General features: G+C 38.6%; 1 protein-coding gene across 11 annotated transcripts in view; it reads left to right on the plus strand.

The window, feature by feature from the left end:
• WDR17 (WD repeat domain 17) overlaps positions 1 to 20,566 on the plus strand; it is a 113,526-nt gene that overhangs the window by 39,401 nt on the left and 53,559 nt on the right. For 9 of the 11 annotated variants that reach the window (XM_040489850.1, XM_040489852.1, XM_040489853.1 and 6 more), the window contains 3 exons: positions 4,929 to 5,057; positions 13,214 to 13,397; positions 17,524 to 17,754. In XM_040489850.1, the coding sequence (XP_040345784.1) occupies positions 4,929 to 5,057; positions 13,214 to 13,397; positions 17,524 to 17,754 (544 nt within the window). The remainder of the gene's footprint in view (positions 1 to 4,928; positions 5,058 to 13,213; positions 13,398 to 17,523; positions 17,755 to 20,566) is intronic. The other 2 variants (XM_040489858.1, XM_040489859.1) reach the window with 1 other exon arrangement.

Raw genomic sequence — 20,566 nt, forward strand, 5'->3', positions numbered from 1 at the left:
TAACCGACTGCGCCACCCAGGCGCCCCAGGCCTACATTTTAAAGAAATTGAATCAATAATAATGTTTTGCGGTATCATGATTTATAAGAAAATACTTTGGGTCATTCACATGACCTGATTTCCCAAGCGTTTCCATTAATGTGTCTTGTTATGTTAATTAGGTGACTTTAAAAGCCTGTGGAGGCTGATCGCTGGTGGAGCCAACCATAAGGTTAGAGGCTTGGAACTTTTAGTCCTATCCCCTTGACCTCCAGGAGGGGAGAGGGCCTGGAGGTTGAGTGATTGCCCCTGGGCAATGATTTAATCGGTCTTGCCTCTGTAATGAAGCCTCCATGAAAACTCCAAAGGAAGGGTTTTCCTTCCCAACTTGATAAACATATGGCCCACCCTGAGACTATGGGACCTCCTTGCTTTTCCCCTCATTCTGTGCCGTGCCGTATACATCTCTTCCATCTGGCTCTCCCTGAGTTACATCCTTTTATAATAAACCAGTAGTCTAGTAAGTAACATGTTTCTCTGAGTTCTCTGAGCCATTCTAGCAAATTCAAAGACTTGCACAGATACTTCACTTCAGAAGGTAGATGACATGTAAGTGTATGGAAAGATGACCAGCACAGGGAATTGCAAATTAAAACCACAGTGAATTACTGCTACATACCTACTAGGATGGCATGTCTGGACCGCTGACAACATTCAGGCCACTGAGGATGGAGAGCAGTAGCTGCTTTCACTTACTTCTGGCGGGAGTGCACATGGTTGATGGTTTCTTACAAGATGTACATACTGTCTTTGAAAGATATTTGTTTATTTTGAGAGGGAGAGGAAGGGGCAGAGAGAGAGGGGGAGAGAGAGAAGCCCAAGCAGGCTTCTGTTAGCACAGAGCATGACACGAGGCTAGAACTCAGGAACTGTGAGATTACAACCTGAGCCAAAATCAAAAGTCATCCAGGTGCCCCATAAAGTAAACATGCTCTTACCAGGATGTAGCAGTCACCTCCTTTTGCACCCCTTGTTATTTGCCTAAATGAGTTGAAAACTTTAGTTTACACAGAAAACTGCACATGGATATGTGCAGCTTTATAGCAGCTTAAAAAAGTTTTTTTAAATGTTTATTTCACAGAGAGAGGGAGAGAGGGAGAGGGAGAGAGAAAGCATGAGCAGGGGAGGGGCAGAGAGAGAGAGGGAGACACAGAATCCGAAGCAGGCTCCAGGCTCTGAGCTGTCAGCGCAGAGCCTGACGCAGGGCTCGAACTCACGAGTGGCGAGATCATGACCTGAGTCGAAGTCAGACGCTTAACCCACTGAGCCACCCAGGCACCTCCGTAGTAGCTTTATTCGTAACTGTTAAAACTTGAAAGCCACCAAGATGTCTTTCAGGAGGTGATGGATAAATAAGTGGTTCATCCAGAACAGGGAATATTTTTCATTGCTAAAAAGAGATGAGCTTTCAGGCCATGAAAAGACATGGCAGAAACTTAAATGCATATTACTAAGTTAAAGAAGCCAATTTGAAAAGATTACATACTGTATGTTTACAACAATATGACACTCTGGAAAAGGCAAAACTACAGAGAGAGCGGAGATATCCGTGCTTGCCAGGAGTTATTGAGAGAGGGAGAGCTGAATAGGCAGAACATAGAGGAGCTCTAGGACAGTGAGTCTCTTCTCTACAATATACTAAAAGGGCAGGTACATGTCGTTCTGCATTTGTCAAACTGCATAGAGTGTATAACACCAGGAGTGAGCCCTAATGTAAACCGTGGACTTTGGGTGATGACGTTGTGTCAGTGCAGGTTCACCATTGTAACAAATGCACCGATCTGATGAGGGATAGATGGGTGGGGGACCTTGTACATATTGGGGGTCAGGGAGCGAGTGGGAACGCTCTATAATCTTCTGTTTTGTTGTGAAACTAAAACTGCTCTAAAAACGGTTTATTAATTTAAAAAAGTAAAAAAGAGCAGAAAGTGAAAAATGTTTAAATGATTCCATTTTACCCACTAGTTTAAATCTTATGTTTCTTTTCCAGATATAAATTCAAGATTTGTTTAAACATAAGTCAGAAACCATTTTCATTTGCACACAAACATTATTAATATTAATCTTGGATCCCAAAGATAAAATACAAAAGCCTACTTAATTCACCCTGCGGTTGAAATAATATATGTTTTCAGTGAAAAGTAGTGTGGTAACATTACTTGTTAGGTAAAGTATATTTTAAAACATTTGTCCTGACTGTTAGGGCCTGAGGAAATACAGGTGCCAGGGGAGGAGGAACGAAGATTTGTATAGTTAAGCACTCAGAAGACTGAGGGCCCAGTTTGTTTATCATGCCATTTTTCACTTCAGATAATGTTCTACTTTTTTTTTTTTTTTCAACGTTTATTTATTTTTGGGACAGAGAGAGACAGAGCATGAACGGGGGAGGGGCAGAGAGAGAGGGAGACACAGAATCGGAAACAGGCTCCAGGCTCCGAGCCATCAGCCCAGAGCCTGACGCGGGGCTCGAACTCACGGACCGTGAGATCGTGACCTGGCTGAAGTCGGACACTTAACCGACTGCGCCACCCAGGCGCCCCTACTTTTTTTTTTTTTAAAAGCCACTAGTTCCACCCTGATGAGGGGATTTGATGGGATGAAGATAGGTTTGAGGAAGAAAGAGGAAATTAAGAGATCTTTTCTAGAAAGTGGGAATATGAAATAGAAAAGATATAAAGAAGAAAGTAACTTTATAAAAATGGAGATAATAGAACTGACTAGAACTTATTAATTGCTGAGCACTAAAATAAAGGAGAATTATAGGGTTATGGTCAGGACATCATTCCACCTGTACTGAAAAGGAAGCAGGTAGTAAAGAGACAGTGTTTTATTTTTCCGTGATGGTACCAGGCGTCACTGGTTCAGAGTAGCTGGCTTTAACCCACTAGGTGGCAGGATAGAAAGAGAAGAGGCAGGTTGGGGTGGAGGGTTCCCGGGGCTAGACTGAACGTGTACCTAGAAGAATTGTGTCATAGGTCAGACGTATATGTCTTTCTGTGTTTATCTTTCATATATGTGATAGTTCAGGTGTGGTGTTAAGGCAATAACATTTCGCTGCTGAAATGATGTAAAGCTTTTGAAGAACATAAACAAAATAGTGATGAAATGCTGACTCTGGGATAGACTCATCAACACGAACCAAATTTATCATATTTCCCAGATATTATTTTTTCAAAAATATTTTAAGATTATAATTGCTAGCTGTATTTTTTCCTTACTGTAATCTGATATGAAATTGACAATAGTGAAAAATTGATATTTGCATGGTATAACTTTGTGGTATTAGTGAAGGTTGTCTTATACTAAGAAACCTCATTTTTAGACCAATATTTTTTTACCATATTAGAAAAGACATCTAATAATAGTCTGGGTTCTGTCTTTAAAAAGTTGTTTTTGGCCAATTAATCTATTCTTGAATGCCATTCGTTAGGTAACTATATAGTGCAATACTCAGAATAGGTTTTTTGGTTGGTTTTTTTTTTTTTTGTCTTCGCGTTTTTACTGTATTTGGATTTTCATAACGATTGTAGACTTAGAAGCAGCCTCCCTCTTGGTTTGCTCTTCTCCGGAATCCCAGAGAGTTTACGCGTAGATTCACAGAATCCTTTGGGCTGAGAGGGATGGTAGGGAAAACCTAGTTCACAGGGTTTCTGTTAGAAGAAGCAGAGACCTGAGCTTAGATGCTTGAGTCCAGCTCATGCCGTCCACTGGCTTGGAGTCGGGTCTCCGTCCCTGTGTCCCAGCCAGGCTGATTCTGCATCTCCAGGCTGTTGACTCCACCAGCCTCTGTCCTGCCACATCAACAACTTGTAACCAGTAGTTTCCAGCTTCCTTCTGTCCCCTGTTCGCAATGAGCAGTATTGGTAATGCAGCTTGTCTACCTGCCCTGTGTGCCTCAAGTGGCTTTTGTGAAGTTGCTGAGTCACTGTAACAATAGTGATGCTCTGTGGCAGAGGTCACGCAGTCCCCCCAATAGTGGGTCACTGTGTTTTACGTTTGAATTTGCTGCCTTGCATGTATTGCCAGTGTTTAGAAATCAGGTTTTACACGAAAATCTAGATTCTTCCATTTCCCTGGAGAGTTTCAGAAATCTGGCCACATGGGAGGAGGACCTTTCTCCAGGGGCCCTCAAGCCCTTTATTTATTTATTTATTTATTTATTTATTTATTTTTTCAACGTTTATTTATTTTTGGGACAGAGAGAGACAGAGCATGAACAGGGGAGGGGCAGAGAGAGAGAGGGAGACACAGAATCGGAAACAGGCTCCAGGCTCTGAGCCATCAGCCCAGAGCCTGACGCGGGGCTCGAACTCACGGACCGACTCAAGCCCTTTAGATACAACACGCACCTGTATTCCACTGTAGTCCCCACGGGTCCTGTAGGGTTCCCATTCCTTGGCCAGGTGCCATTTGTCATTTATCATTTATAATCTCTTGCTTTTCGGGGCGCCTGGGTGGCGCAGTTGGTTAAGCGTCCGACTTCAGCCAGGTCACGATCTCGCGGTCCGTGAGTTCGAGCCCCGCGTCAGGCTCTGGGCTGATGGCTCAGAGCCTGGAGCCTGTTTCCGATTCTGTGTCTCCCTCTCTCTCTGCCCCTCCCCTGTTCATGCTCTGTCTCTCTCTGTCCCAAAAATAAAAAAAAAAAAAAACATTGAAAAAGGAAGAAAAAAAAAATTATAATCTCTTGCTTTTCACACTGAAATGACCTGCCTTGGTGTCTCTAGACATCGGGGGATTTCAACTCTTGTTCTCTGAAAGTATGCACTGAGATGAATCGTTCTCGTAGAAATTTCTTTAAAAAAGATGAAGATTGAGGAAGATAGATGGAAAATAATTAAGTTGGTTGCATAATGGAAATGACTGATATTTCTCCCAATTTGTTTTTCAAGGCAAACATGTCCCAGGTAAGGCAAGTGGGACTCCTAGCTGCTGGATGTCAGCCTTGGAACAAAGATGTTTGCGCTGCCCATGGAGACAGGTTTGCGTACTGTGCTACCCTGGCCATCTATATTTATCAGGTCAGATTCTGTGGATTCTTTCTGATTTCCGAATTGTATTAGGTAAAGTTAATATTTAAGTAGTACGTATTTTTAAATCCCTGTGGTATGAAAAGCTGAGTGCTTTTTGGTTTTACAAGTCAAGCTTTTAGAAAATGCTCATCTCCTAGTTTTAAATTATAAGAATCTTAATTGATTTCACAATCATTCATGCAGTTTCATCAGCAAGAATTTCTTCAAGAATTAAAAGCTCCCCATTTATTTTTTAATTTTTTTAAGGTTTATTTATTTTTGAGAGAAGGACACACAGTGCAAGCGGGGGAGGGCCAGAGAGAGAGGGAGGCGCAGAATCCAAAGCAGGCTCCAGGCTCCAGGCTCCCAGCTGACAGCACAGAGCCTGATGTGGGGCTTGAATTCACGAACCGTGAGATCATGACCTGAGTCAGAGTCGGATGGTTAATTGACTGAGCCATCCAGGTGCCCCAAGAGCTCCCCATTTATGAATGGCGAGCAAGTAGAATTTAATTCTTTTAACATATATTCCCATAAAAATAATTGGAATTCGTTTATTCATTAGTTTCAGACCTTGCTTAGTAACTTTCATATGATAAAATCTTACCAGGTGAAGAATAGGCATCATCCATTAGAGATCATTATATTAAAAACAGTGCAGATATATTTTGAGATATCCTTGGGATACAAGCCTTTATAACTCCTTTTTTCCGTTAACTAGCTCCATCCAGACATCTCTTATCAGTTCCCAATCTACAGAGCTAGTGGCCTTCTGAGTTTCCCCAGGCAGAGGTGCCTTATGCCTCTTCAGTCCAAGTCAGTCTCCCTCCTCAGACTCGGAGCCCACATTTTGGTGTTAGCACTGCGCCCTTCATCTGAACCACAGCCGGGAGAGCCAGCTGTCTGTGGCTCCCTCTTCTGCTCACCTCTTTTCGCTGAAGGTGAGCAGGGGCCATCGTAGTGTTTTGTACCCGTTACTGTCTTCTTTATACTGTGTCACCTACACTTTTCGAATAGTCTCTCAATATCCTCTTTGCCTCTACTTTGACTCTCTCTAGTTTATTCTTCATTGTAATTAATCATCTTTAATGCAAATCTGAAATTTTCAGTCTTCAGCTCTTCCTCATTCCCTTTTATGAAATCCTAACTTCATAGTATGACATCGTGTTACCAGCATTCTGTCTCTCTCCTCTCACCCTGTGTTCCAGGCATACCATGGTAATTGTATTTTCCAAAACATCTCAGACTCTTGGGTATCTTGCCTTTGCTTACACTAATTTCTTTCCATTTGCCTGTGTTGCCTGTTTAGAAAGTATTTTCTCGTCTTTCAGATCTCAGTTGACGTATAAACTCTTCTCCATATTCTGCTTTTTCCTCTTTCTTATTAGCAAAGGATCTTATAAAACAGACTGCCCGTCTCAGTGCTTCCCTTTACCAGAATGAGACTTCCTCACCTTTGGACTCTCAAGTTATGCATACTCTCTGGTATTTTTTAAAAGTATTTTTTATTGTTTATTTATTTTTGAGAGAGAGCATGAGCAGGGGAGGGGCAGACAGAGAGGGAGACACAGAATCCAAAGCAGGCTCCAGGCTCTGAGCTGTCAGCACAGAGCCCGATGCGGGGCTCGAACTCACTAACTGTGAGATCATGACCTGAGCCAAAGTTGGACGCTTAACCGATCGAACCACCCAGGAGCCCCACTCTCTGGTATTTAATGAAGACTCATTAACTATTTTCCTTGTGATACATTTTTTTGTTATTTTGAAACGCCAACATATTTTCAGTTGAGTGAAAAAAATGATCGTATTATTCTGGAGTAAAAATCCTTTTAACTACTAACAGTGTTGTAGGTTTATTGAAAATTTAATAAACAACAGCATTAATCTATAAACCAGTTTTCCACAATATCAGTTTTATGTTGTCCATTACTCAAGGTTGTAGAAATACACACCAAACTGCAATTTCCATATAACTCACAATTTTTCGCTTCCCATACAGAAGACAGCAGAAGCCTGCTGACTGACCCCCCCCCTTTTCCTCCCGTCTGCCTCCTTCACACTTTCCATGTCCTCCCAAGCTTCTCCTTCCCAAAGATCTGCAAAATGCCTCCCTTAGTCTTAAGTCCCTATCTTCTTGTCTTATTTCCTTTTAGAGAAGAAGAATGTATTAGACAAGGCAAACTATTCCTCTAAGGAGTAAAGAAGGTCAGAAAGTGGATGAAGGCAGAACTCAATTTTTTTCCTGTTTGCAAGTGTCTTAAGTTTTGTGATGACATTTTATGACTTGAATATTTAGGAAGATTAAGCTAAAATTATTAATATAAAAACCCTACAAAGAAAGTTTATGTATCATTAAAGACTGAAACAAACTAAAAATCACTCTGATTTAGAAGTTAAAACAAACTCAGGTGACAGTTGATTACAGAGTTCAGTGTAAAACCTTGTTGCAAAGTATAATAGAAAATTACATTTATATTAAATGGTGGCATTAACATTCAACTTCCATTAATCAGTATTGTTTTAAATGTCATTATCTAAATCAAAATGCTTTGAAAATTATGCTACATGAATATTTACTAAATCACACCCAGGGTCAATGTACAGTCAAAGTCTGATTGTCTGTTACACTCTCTGTAATGATGCTGAGGTTTTATCAGATTTTTCAGAACTATTAAATGATACTTGTAAATGCCATAAGAATTTTTTCTTTAGCCATTGGATTATGATGCAATAATATATTGTATTAACTACTCTAAAAATAATTTATGGCCTAGCTCATTGTAATGGTACAGGCTCTCAACTGTAAATAGAATAGGAATGTATTAATAAATTAATCCCTATAAGTATTCTATATCATGCTTCAGATACTACTTGGATAATTGTGTACTAAATCCAGGAAAGATCATTGATGTGCATTGTAGCTTCTTCATATGTGTTTGTATTCATAGACTCCTCCACAGGATTTCTAGCTTATAGAGCAGTCTTTCTATTAGATACATTAGACACTTTCACAGTATTTACCACAGGTAACATAAATCACTGAATAACATCAAACTTACAAAACTGTTCATTCTTAAATGTACAGGAAATATTCTTAAATATTTAAACAGGACAATTGAAGATTATTGTAACTGCAATACTAATCAGATGAAAACTCTACTGGTACTTGGTTATCTCTAATAATATTTTCATCCAGAGTTGTTCAGGAATAGCTGAAGTTCAGGTAGTAAGAGATACAGAAATTATAGAAGACAAACCTTTGGAGATAATTAGGTCATTAGTCAAAATTTTAGATACAGAGGTGTTCACTATAGCATTATTTGTGATAGCAAAAGTTAAAAGTTGCTTAAATGATAAAAGCATAATGCGTCCTTTTTTCAATAATAGTAACTGAACTTCTTTTGGCCAAGTATTACTAGGCATTAGGAATGCAGCTCTGAACAAACCAGTCACATTCTTCTCAGTGAATTCATGTTCTTAGTAAGGACAGGGGACAGGGAGAAATCTGTGAAATATGTCATTTTATGAATAAATAAGTAAATGTTTCAGGACAAAATGCGTTCTACAAAAGATGTAAAATTAGGTAATATGCTAGAGTCATTGACACCAAAATCAAAGGCAACAGAACCAAAAGTTAGCAAGTGGAACGACACCAAACTAAAATCCTTCTGCAAAGCAAAGGAAACCAACAACATACAAAGGCAGCCCACTGAGTGGGAGAAAATATTTGCAGATCATGTATCTGATAAGGGGTTAACATCCAAAACATATAAGGAACTTGTATGACTCCATAGCAAATTAAGCAAGCGATCTGATTAAAAAATGGGCAGAGGATCTGAATAGACATTTTTCCAAAGAGGGATTCCAGATTGCCAACCGACACATGAAAAGAAATCTCAGTATCCCTCACCACCAGGGAAATGCAAATCAAAACCACACTGAGATATGACCTCACACCTGTTAGGATGGCTGTTTTCAAAAAGACAAGAAGTAACAAGTGTTGGTGAGGCTGTGGAGAAAAGGGAACCCTCATGCCCTGTTGATGGGAATGTAAATTGGTGCAGCCACTGTGGAAAGCTCTATGGGGGTTTCTCAAAAAATTGAAAACTGAACTACCATGTGACCTAGCAATTCTGCTTCTGAGCATTTATGTGAAGGAAATGAAAAGATGTATGCACTCCCATTTTCACTGCAGCATTATTTACAATAGCTGAGACTTGGAAGGCACCAAAGTGTCCATTGATGAATGGACGGATAATAAAGAAAATGTGTGTGTAGTTAGCCATAAAAAGAAGGAAACCCTCTTTGCTACCGTATGGATGAAACTTGAGGGCGTTATGCTCAGTGAAATATGTCAGAGAAAGACAAATACTGTGTGATCTCACTTATACGTGGAGTCTGAAACAAAAAACAAAATGAAACTGAACTCATAGATACAGGGAATTGATTGGTGGTTGCCAGAGGTGGGGGTGCGGTGAGGGAGAAATGGGTGAGGGTGGTCAAAAGGCAAAACTTTAGAAACTAAGGCATGAGGATGCATTGTACAGCAGGTTGAATGTAGTTGATGGCACTCTGTTGTATATTTGAAAGTTGCTCCGAGAGTGGATCTTAACATTTATCATCGCACAAAAAGAAATTATAACTATGTGTGGTGATAGTCAGCTAGACTTAAGTGATCATTCAGCAGTATATACAAATGTTGAATCACTCTGCTGTAGGCCTGAAACTAATATTACATGTCAACTGTATCTCAACTAAAAAAAGGATACAGCTAGGGGACAGGTTTTCGCATGGGAAGGGGTGTATACATTTATTTAGATAGTGTGGTCAGAAAATACCTCTGTGAAGAGGCAGTTTTGAACTGAGACCTGAACAGGAAAGAATGAATAACCAGGAGCAGACAGACGGGGAGAGCATTGAAGGCCAAGGGAACAGCAAACAGGCGTTAAAGCAGATGTGATTTTGCTGTACTAGAGAAACAGGAAGGTCAGAGTGAACAAGCAAGAATGTGATACCCAATGAGCCTTGCAAAATAGCCGAGGTTCATGATGTTGTAGGGCATTGAAGGCCATGTTGCAGTCAGGATTTTACTGCAAGTATAAGGTTGAAGAAAGATTGGTGTAATCAGTAATTAATGTAATAATGATTTGAAACACTCTCCAGTAGCAGTGTGAAAGGTTCATTATTGTGTTAAAAGGAAAAGCCAGGTACAACCAAATGGCTATACGGTGTAATCCCAAACATGTTGAAAAAGGTAACAAAGGAAAAGGCACTGGCTGATGGCGCATTTACAAAGGAAAGAGGAAAATTAGGCTATTTCTTTTGTCCACTTCCATATAAGAACACAACGAAATGCCCCATCCAAAAAGCAATAACATAAAACAGGTCCAGTGATACCATTGTTCTGCAGACTTCAGACATCTTAGTGTAATAATGAGCAGGTGGTTTGTTTCACCTGATTTTTTTGTTGAAGTATAATTAACATTCAATGTTATATTAGTTTCAGGTGTACAACATACTGATGCAACAGTTTTTCACGTTACTCACTGATCATGATTGTAAGCGTAGTCAACATCTGTCACCATACAATGTTATTATAGTATTACTGTATTCACTCTGCTGTACTTTTCATCTCCATGAGTTATTTTGTAACTGGAAGTTTGTACCTCTTAATCCCCTTTATCTATTTCACCCATGACCCCACCCACCTCCCCTCTGGCAGCCACCAGTTTGCTCTGTATTTAGGAGCCTGTTTTTCTGTTTGTTGTTTGTTTTGATTTTATTTTATTTTATTTTTTTTAATTTTTTTTTCAACATTTATTTATTTTTGGGACAGAGAGAGACAGAGCATGAACGGGGGAGGGGCAGAGAGAGAGGGAGACACAGAATCGGAAACAGGCTCCAGGCTCCGAGCCATCAGCCCAGAGCCTGACGCGGGGCTCGAACTCAAGGACCGTGAGATCGTGACCTGGCTGAAGTCGGACGCTTAACCGACTGCGCCACCCAGGCGCCCCTGTTTTGATTTTAGATTCCACATATAAGTGAAATCACATGATACTTGTCTTTCTCTGACTTATTTCACTTAGCATCATACCCTCTGTCTGCAGCCGTGTCATTACAAATGGCAGGATTTCATTCTTTTTTATGACTGGGTAATATTCCACATCTTCTTTATCCATTCATCTGTTTTTTCAAAGTTTGCTTATTTTTTTGAGAGAGAGCGTGTGTGTGTAGGAGAGGGTCGCAGAGAGAGTGGGAGAGAGAGAATCCCAAGCAGGCTGCACACTGTCAGTGCATCTCACAAATTGTGAGATCATGACCTGAGCCCAGATCAGGAGTCCCAACGCTTAACTGACTGAACATCCAGGTGCCCCCTGTCCATTCGTTCATCTATAGACAGATGCTTGTGTTGCTTCCATATCTTGGCTATTGTAAATAATGCTACAATAAAAATAGGGCCGTTTTCATTTTCTTTGAGTAAATACCCAGTAGTGGAATTACTACATCATGTGGTATTTCTTTTTTAATTTTTTGAGGTACTTCCATACTGTTTTCATGGTGGCTGTATCAATTTACATTCCCACCCGCGGTCCTTTTTTTCCACATTCTTAACTCTTGTTATTTCTTGTGTCTTTGATTTTAGCCATTCTGACAGGTATAAGGTGATAACTCATTCTGGTTTGATTTGCATTTCCCTGATGATGAGTGACGTTCAGCATTTTTTTTTCCTGTGTCTGTTGGACATCTGTATGTTGGAAGATGTTTATTCAGGTCCACTGCCCATTTTAAATCAGATTATTTGGTTTTTTGGTGTTGAGTTGTAGAAGTCCTTTATATGTTTTGTGTATTAACTCCTTATTGGATATATCATTTGCAAATACCTTCTTCCATTCAGTAGGTTGCCTTTTCATTTTGTGGTGGTTTCCTTCACTCTGCAAAAGCTTGTTTTGGTGTAGTCCCAATAGTTAATTTTTCTAACCTAAATTTTTTCATTCACATCTAATTAAAAAATTACAGAAAAAATATTCTAAACCAAGTGTTTTTGCCTCATAAATACATATAGCTATAGAAAATATAAAGCTCTGAGTTATTATGCATATTTAAGTGTACAGTTATTTTTACCTTTTATAAATTATATTTAATGTCAGTGCTCTTATTTTTTAAAAACTGATTTTTTTCTAGACATCATAACTTATCAGGAAGATGCAAATTAAAACCACAGTGAGATATTACGTTACACCTGTCAGGATGGCTAAAATAAAAAACTCAAGAAACAATATGTGTTGGTGAGGATATGGAGAAAAAGGAACAGTCGTGCCTTGTTTGTGGGAATGCAAACTAGTGCAGCCACTGTGGAAAACAGTATGTAGGTTCCTCAGAAAGTTAAAAATAGGACTACCCTGTGATCCAGCCAGCAATTGCACTGTTGGGTATTTACCCAAAGATCATAAGAACACTAATTCCAAGGGATACAGGCACCCCTTTGTTTATAGTAGCATTGTTTACATTAGGCAAGATATGGAAGCCGACCGAGTGTCCATTGATTGATGAATGGATAAAGAAGTAGAATATATATATACAATGGAATGTTACTCAGCCATAAAAAAAAAAAAAAAAAGAAATCTTGCCATTTGCAACAACATGGATGGAGCTAGAGAGTATAATGCTAGGTGAAATAACTCAGAGAAAGACAAATGACATAGGATTCCACTCGTATGTGGGATTTAAGAAACAAAACAAGCAAAAGGAAAACATAAGAGAGAGGGAGACAAATCAAGAAACAATCTTAATTATAGAGAATAAACTAATGGAGGAGAGGAGGGTGAGGGGATGGGATAAATAGGTGACGGGGATTCAGGATGCACTTTCATGATGAGCACCAGGGGGTGTATGGAAGTGTCGAATCACTATATCATACACCTGAAACTAATATAACTATGTCAGCTAACTGGAATTAAAAACTTTAAAAAAATGATTTACTTCTGATTGAATACTGTTCACGTTTGAAAGTAGACCAAGGCTTGAAATGTGTTCATATCATGGTAGTAGGTGTACTAATTTTCACGTATGTAGCTTTTTAAAAACAAAAAACAATGTGATTATTAATGAAAAGTGTATAACTTAAAAAGAAGCACTGAAATGTTTTATTTATATATTTTTTTTAGTTGGATCACCGTTATAATGAATTCAAACTCCACGCAATTATGTCTGAACATAAAAAAACAATCACAGCTCTCTCTTGGTGTCCACATAACCCTGATCTGTTTGCAAGTGGCGGTACCGATAACTTAGTGATCATTTGGAATGTTGCAGAACAAAAAGTCATTGCTAAGCTCGACAATACAAAAGGTATATTTATAACTGGGATTTATTTTATTGAGTGAATTATTTTTACTTCAGTAAGAAAAATATTTTATTTAAATTAGCTTAGGTTTTAAAGTATTGTTTTTCAAACTTTCTACTGCTCGTCTATGTAAGAACTACATTTCACATCATGACTCGTGTGTGTACATGTGTATAAAACTGAAGCAAAATCTCATGAAATATTTTTGCTTAGTACACCAGTTAAACCATAGTCAATACCAAATGATTTCATTAATATTTAAATATGACAAAAATTCCCCCGATAAATATAAAAGTAGTAATTGGTAAGATTTTCTTAATGAGACAGTTATCCTAGCCGGGTCATTATTCTATCCCAATCTGAAACATACAAACACCATGTTACCCATGTCGTCACTGCCCTGATGAGCTGGTTTCTTTCCCTTATTTTTAATTGGGTCATGGTGGAAAGTCCTAGTTCACATAAGTAGGTCTTAGTGAATTGAATATTATTACACCCTTTCTGGCTAGCATCTTACCCCATAATAATGATGATGCGAAGTAACCATTTTTCTGTTAGATGTTACAATAATTCAGTCTTTTTTTGAACACTGAAGGAAGTTCACTTATTAATTACCGTTTTGTGAACTGCTGGGTATGTTCTTTATATTCAGTTGTTTCTCTAACAATGACCGGTTATCACTTTGAGGTAGAAAGTCTGGACGTGACAGTTCGATTTCTTTAGAACAGTCTTCAGTGTGTAGCATCAATATTAGAGAATTCATAGGCTGTTATATTTAAATCATGCTTCCAAGAGTAATAATAATGCCAAAGGTTATGGTCAGTGTATTTAGTATGTGGCTTTTTCCTTGTCTTTTCAAATTTAGGTCGTTAGGAATGCTGAAAATACCAGTAAAATAAACGAGTTTTGTTATATAACTTTCATCTTAAGAAAATATTTGCCAAACAGGGTTAATTTTTCAACTAGAAAATGCAAATCTCATTCCCAAGTTCACATAACCTGCATATTATTTTCACTTGAGCTTCGGTACTAGATAGTGTGTACTTTGCTCCAATCTCTGAGCAGTTTTTTTTTTTTTTTAAGTCAGCTATTCAGTGAGCTTCCATTATTGTAACAGTTTACCATAAGGTTTTCAATACATCAATGAGGAAAAACCAAAATACTTTTGGTACAGGCTTTGTGATGTATAAACAGCGATTGATAGCCTCCAAATAAGATTTTTTATATTTTTCTGGTTATACCTGTTCATACCTGTTTGTCTCCCTATCATACCTCCTACAGTTTTTTCCAGTATTGTTGATATTGGTCAGTAGTGCATTTTCAAAATACTTTAAATTCAGCTTTAGATGAGATTAATTTTAAATAACACAATAAATACTCCTAAAATGCTATACGATGTCATTGTTCTTCTGAGGCTGTCGCACAAAATCTATACCAGGCGATACCTGCATAATAACATTTCTAAATGTTATGCACAGGTACGTATTAGTTGATGTATTATCACCTAGTTTATCTGCCGATTTGTCATGAAACACCATATGCATCACCTCCATTCACGATGGAAGAGTTTTTTATTCATTACTGTGTACACCAGGCTTCTTTTGCCAGTGAGCATACAATTAAATAAGACTTTTTCATTAACATTGTACAGTTATTAAATGGTTGTGGTAAGAGTTTTGATTACTTCTACATATTTTTCCTTTCCTTACACATTTTCCTTCTTTTGAAAATTTTCAGAGCCTTAACAATAAATTCCTCTTGCTATATCTAAATATCTTCTTAAATTTTTTTTTAATGTTTTATTTATTTTTGAGAGAGAGAGAGAGACAGAGCATGAACGGGGGAGGGTCAGAGAGAGAGGGAGACACAGAATCCGAAGCAGGCTCCAGGCTCTGAGCTGTCAGCACAGAGCCCGACGCAGGGCTCGAACCCACGGACCGTGAGATCATGACCTGAGCCGAAGTCGGACGCCCAACCAACTGAGCCACCCAGGCGCCCCTAAATATCTTCTTAATTTGAAGGTTGAAAGTTTGTGATTTATTTACAAAAAAATATTATGAATATTTTTGGTCATTTTCATTGTAAATATTTCACTTTGAAATGCATTAGACTCTGTTTCTTCTTTTCAGAATTCGGCTTACGCAAAATAGAAGTTTCCATTAAATCAGCTTAAAAAAAATTCTATTAGAATTTGCACGTACAGCAGTTGAACTTGATGTTGCCTCTGTATTTTCATTTCATCATTCTGTATTCCACAATAATCAAAAAATACACTTAAAGGGAAACAAGTATTAGTTTGTTTAAATGTAAAATGTTAAAATTATCATCAACTTGGAAAAAATCATACTTGGTAATATCCATCCAGGAAGGAAAAAACAACCCAAAACACGTTAACAGTGGATAATAGTACTACCTGCCCATTTCAGAGTATTTGGGAGAGAATTAAATGAGTTGATACTCTGTAGAGCTCTTCGAAGTGCTTACACATACTAAGCCACTACAGAAGTGTTTTCCGTCTTAACTATGTGACACTGTTGCTGGTCCCTTCTCTTCCTCGCTGCATTTCCTGAAACCCAATTCGGAGAACCAGCTTTCTGGCTTTCTCCACGTGTGCTGTGGTGGTTTGACCCATTCTCTTACTCCTTACTGGGAAGTTCTCCTTCTGTTAATGGATGCTAAACCACATCAGCTTTTTATTGGACTTATTCATGTGCTCTTTCATTCCTTCTATAAGCATTTATGGAGTTCCCATTTGCTGGCAGGCCCCAAGGTAGGCATTAGGCTTGCAGTTGCTGCCCGTGGGGTGGTAAGGACTGTGACACAAACTGAGTTTACTGTGCATGAACAGCTTCCGACTGTGTCTTTATTCATACCATTTCCTTTTCCTCGGAAATACCACTCATCCCACATATTAAACTCTGCTGCTGTCTCTCAAGGTATAATTGAAATCCAGTTTCTTTTCAGGACAGTAGCCCAGTGGTTTACACGCCTTTCTACACATCAAAATCATTTGGAGAACCTTGTTACAGATAGATTCCTGGGCCCTAATTCCAAATGATCTGATACGCATATTCAGTTTGCTGATTCTGGCGCAGTTGCTTAAAGTATCTGTGTTGGCACGTTTATAATTTCTGTCTTGAGTTAGAAATTTACCATAACACTTACTTTATATACGATTTATTTGATCACTGTAATGGTGAAGAGAATACAATGAACTTTAGTATGTCTTTTATAGTTTAAAAGGGACTTTTACATACATTATTATATATCCTTTCTTAACATTCATGTGGAATAGGTGTTCAGCTGTTTTTACTTATATCCGTTTTATAGATGAGAAGGCAGAGGTTTAAGAGGTGGTTATTTGTTTAGTTCATTTGAAGCAGTGCTAAGATGTGAATCTAAGCCCTGATAAAACATAGACCGTGGCATTAATTTGAAATTTTATTTATTTGTTTTTTATTTTAGAGAGAGAGAGTGCAAGCATGGGAGGGGGACAGAGGGAGAGTGAGAATCTTAAGTAGGCTCCATGTTCAGCGTGGAGCCCCATGCAGGGCTCAGTCCCATGATCCTGTGATCATGACCTGAGCTAAAATAGGAGTTGGATGCTCAACTCATTGAGCCACCCAGGCAGTCCTATAGCATTAATTTTATTGTTTTTAAACTCTTATAGCAGCATTCAACTTTTCATACAATGGATCCTTATCTTCCCAGGACTTTATCTTGTGTTTAAGGTCCTATAAAGCAGGAGTCGTATCCCATACCTTTATACCTAGAATGCCTATAGCAGGTCTTCTATACAAAAACTCAGTAAGAATTTAATGCTTGATTACATAGTTTCTGAAAGAAAAAAAAACCTCTATAAATGCCTGAATATATGAAGCATATTCTCATATTAGTAGTTTTAACCCTACCTAGGTATTTTTCCGTTTTGGAAGCACCCTACACAGGTGGCCTATAGTCTTTGGGGTTACTTTATAAGTCCAATTCCCAACTTAGAAGGTAATATTATTTTAATAACAAGACTATTGTTATATTTTAAGTTGTTTCAGCAGTGTGCAACTTAAATAGCATTTCACGGTCTGGTCTTCTTCCACATGTGTCTATTACGTGTCTATATTTTGTTTATTCTAGGGGTGCCTGCCTCTCTCAGCTGGTGCTGGAATGCAGGTGATACGGTGGCATTTGTTTCCCACAGAGGCCCGCTGTTCATTTGGACTATCTCAGGACCAGAGAGTGGGGTGACTGTTCACAGGGAAGCTCACAGCTTCTTGTCTGATATCTGTATATTCAGATGGCATAGCCAAAAAAGGGGGAAAGTTGTATTTGGTCATATTGATGGAAGTCTGTCAATTTTTCAACCAGGTAAGAATTTAATTAGTCAAGATCTCTTGAAGTTTATTTTTCTTAACTTACAATTTCTTTTCTCCACGACATACAGCCAAAGTCAACAATATTTTAATTGTAAAATAATAGTTGTGCAAATATAATCCAGCACCATGAAGTGTTGTTGTAATAGATGTAACTCCTCTGTGTAGTTTGGACTTGGCATTAGCCTAAATCTTGTCACTTGCCCCATAATTTTATTGTTCTAAGTCTGTTCATTTTTGCACATTTACCTAGAAAGTGGCCTGAATGAATAAGGACACACAGAAGAACTATATGATGACTTGGGGCGCCTGGGTGGCTCAGTTGATTGGGTGTCTGACTCCTGGTTTCAGCTCAGGTCATGATCTCATGGTGTGTGAGTTCAAGCCCCGCATCAGGCTCTGCACTGACAGGGTGGAGCCTGCTTGGGTTCTCACTCCCTCTCTCTCTGCCCCTCCTCTGCTCTCTCTCAAAATAAAAAAAAAAAAAAAAGTTTTAAAAAATAAAAAAATTTAAAATATATATATATATATGATGACTTACTAATATGACTCAAAAATACTTTCCTACCTGCCTGTACAATACCATTGTGATGCTGCAACCCCTTAGCAAAGACTTTGAACCTGAGATAAAAAGGAATAATAATTCTGTGGAGCCCCCCCCACTAGTTAACCAATCTGGCTCAATGAAAGGGTCTGAGTAATTATGTTTATTTTTTTAATTTAAACAATGAGAAGTTGTGCAATGAAAAATTTTAAAAGTTGCCTAAATAGCTCTCCACTCATAAATAAGGATGGCTACCATTTGAGAAACATCCTTTTAGCCATCTGGTACCTCTGTTAATAAATGTGACTCCTGATTCATTAGATAGATGGGTAAAAGCGCTTTTTAGGGTTAGGATCGCTACTTTCACAAAACAGATTACATTCAACTTACCTGAAATTAATGGAAGAAAGAAATTGAAACTGAACCAAAGAAATCATGAAAATTCAAATAAATACTTCTTAAAGGAACAATCTTTCTAAAGTTAAAAAATGTTACATTAAACATTGGTATATTGGGGTCATCTTATCTCAAATATATTTCAAACAGGATCTGATATTCACTTAAAATTTTTTTAAAGTGTTTATTTTTGAGAGAGAGAGAGACAGACCACGAGCAGGGGAGAAGCAGAGAGGGAGGAAGACACAAAATCCGAGCAGGCTCCAGGTTCTGAGCTGTCAGCACAGAGCTCGACGCGGGGCTTGAACCCACGAACTGTGAGATCATGACCTGAGCTGAAGTCACACGCTTAACCGACTGAGCCACCCAGGCACCCTGGATTGTTATACTTTCTTTTTGAGAATCTTTTTGAGCTCTAAAGAGGATCCTGAGGAGGGTGTGCTTACTTTGGTCCAAATTTCATTCTAGATATTATTCATGTTTTGTAATTTGTCATTGTGGCCATCTCCTTTTTCCTTGACCGTGGCTTTCTTTTCTTGCTTTATTATTGTTACTAGTCTGTTGTTGTTGCTAGTAGGCATTTTTGGAGGTTTTAACTCCTAAGACATTGAAACATTGTATTATGTGTCTAAGACCTAAAACACTGAGACGATGTATGCTCATTCTGGCATAGAAAGGCTAGGGATGGATAAAGACTTCCTTTCCCTTATTTCCCTTTTGTGGATTTCAGTCAGGCTAGGATGTATAATATTTCAGCATTCCAACCCATGTCGCTTCTAGAAGGGCCCAGATTTTCCCATAACTCATCTTCAAGTTATTAAAGTAATTTGTGCATTTCACCCGTGTCATCAAATGCTTTTTCTGGGTCCACCCACGTGTTTACTTGCAAGGGCTGCCCTAAGCAAGTTCCACACACGGGATGGCTTAGAGCAACACATTTATTGTGACGTAATTCTAGAGACCAGAGACACAAAATCAAGGTGTCAGCAGGCCCCCTGAAGGCACCAGGGAAAGCTTTTTGTTCTAGCCTGTCTCTTCGTTTCTGGTTCCTTAGCTTGTGACAACATAACATCGCTGTTCACATGGTGTTCTCCCTGTGTGCATGCAGGTCTCTGTGTCCAAATTTCTCTTTTTTATAAGGACACGGTCATGTTGGATTATTGTTTGTCCTAATGGCCTCGTTTTAATTTATTATCTGCAAATACCCCATTTCCAAGTAAAATCACATTCACAAATTCTTGGAGGTTGGGACTTCAACATCTTTTAGGGGAACACAATTCCCTGTATGGGTAACCACCCCGAACAGATTTGTTGAACTCATTTATTCCGTAGGATGTATAGCAATGAATATGTACACAACATCAGAAAAGGTATAATCCTGCTATGTATTTTCCTCTTGCACATATATGAGTTGATGGTTGTGAAGGAAATACTACTTTTTGTTCTAATACTACATTCTGCACTGTGAGTTTGAAGCTTTGAGGCTGTTAGTATTCATACTGGTATTGTCCTTTCCTAAGGAGGGGTCACTTTCTTAATGATTTTTTGGCACAACAGGTGGTTCTATCTCTGTGCAACAAGATGAAATTAATGTCCTCCCCGGTTCTTACAGGAGGCTAAGACCTCAGGCTCTCTGCTTTCCTGTCTTTATCTCTCTTTTACGCTTTCTCCCTTTCAGTCTGAAAAGCACCACCTTATTCTGTTAAATAATGTATTGGATCATGTACAGATCCACATATGAGCAGAGGAATCTAGGGCCAAAAACATTAGAAAACTGCTTTAGCTATTTTTTTTTTAAATTTTTTTTTCAACGTTTATTTATTTTTGGGACAGAGAGAGACAGAGCATGAACGGGGGAGGGGCAGAG

Source organism: Herpailurus yagouaroundi, unplaced genomic scaffold (genome assembly GCF_014898765.1).
Source record: "Herpailurus yagouaroundi ecotype Mexico unplaced genomic scaffold, PumYag 181, whole genome shotgun sequence".
Taxonomy (NCBI): Eukaryota; Metazoa; Chordata; class Mammalia; order Carnivora; family Felidae; genus Herpailurus; species Herpailurus yagouaroundi.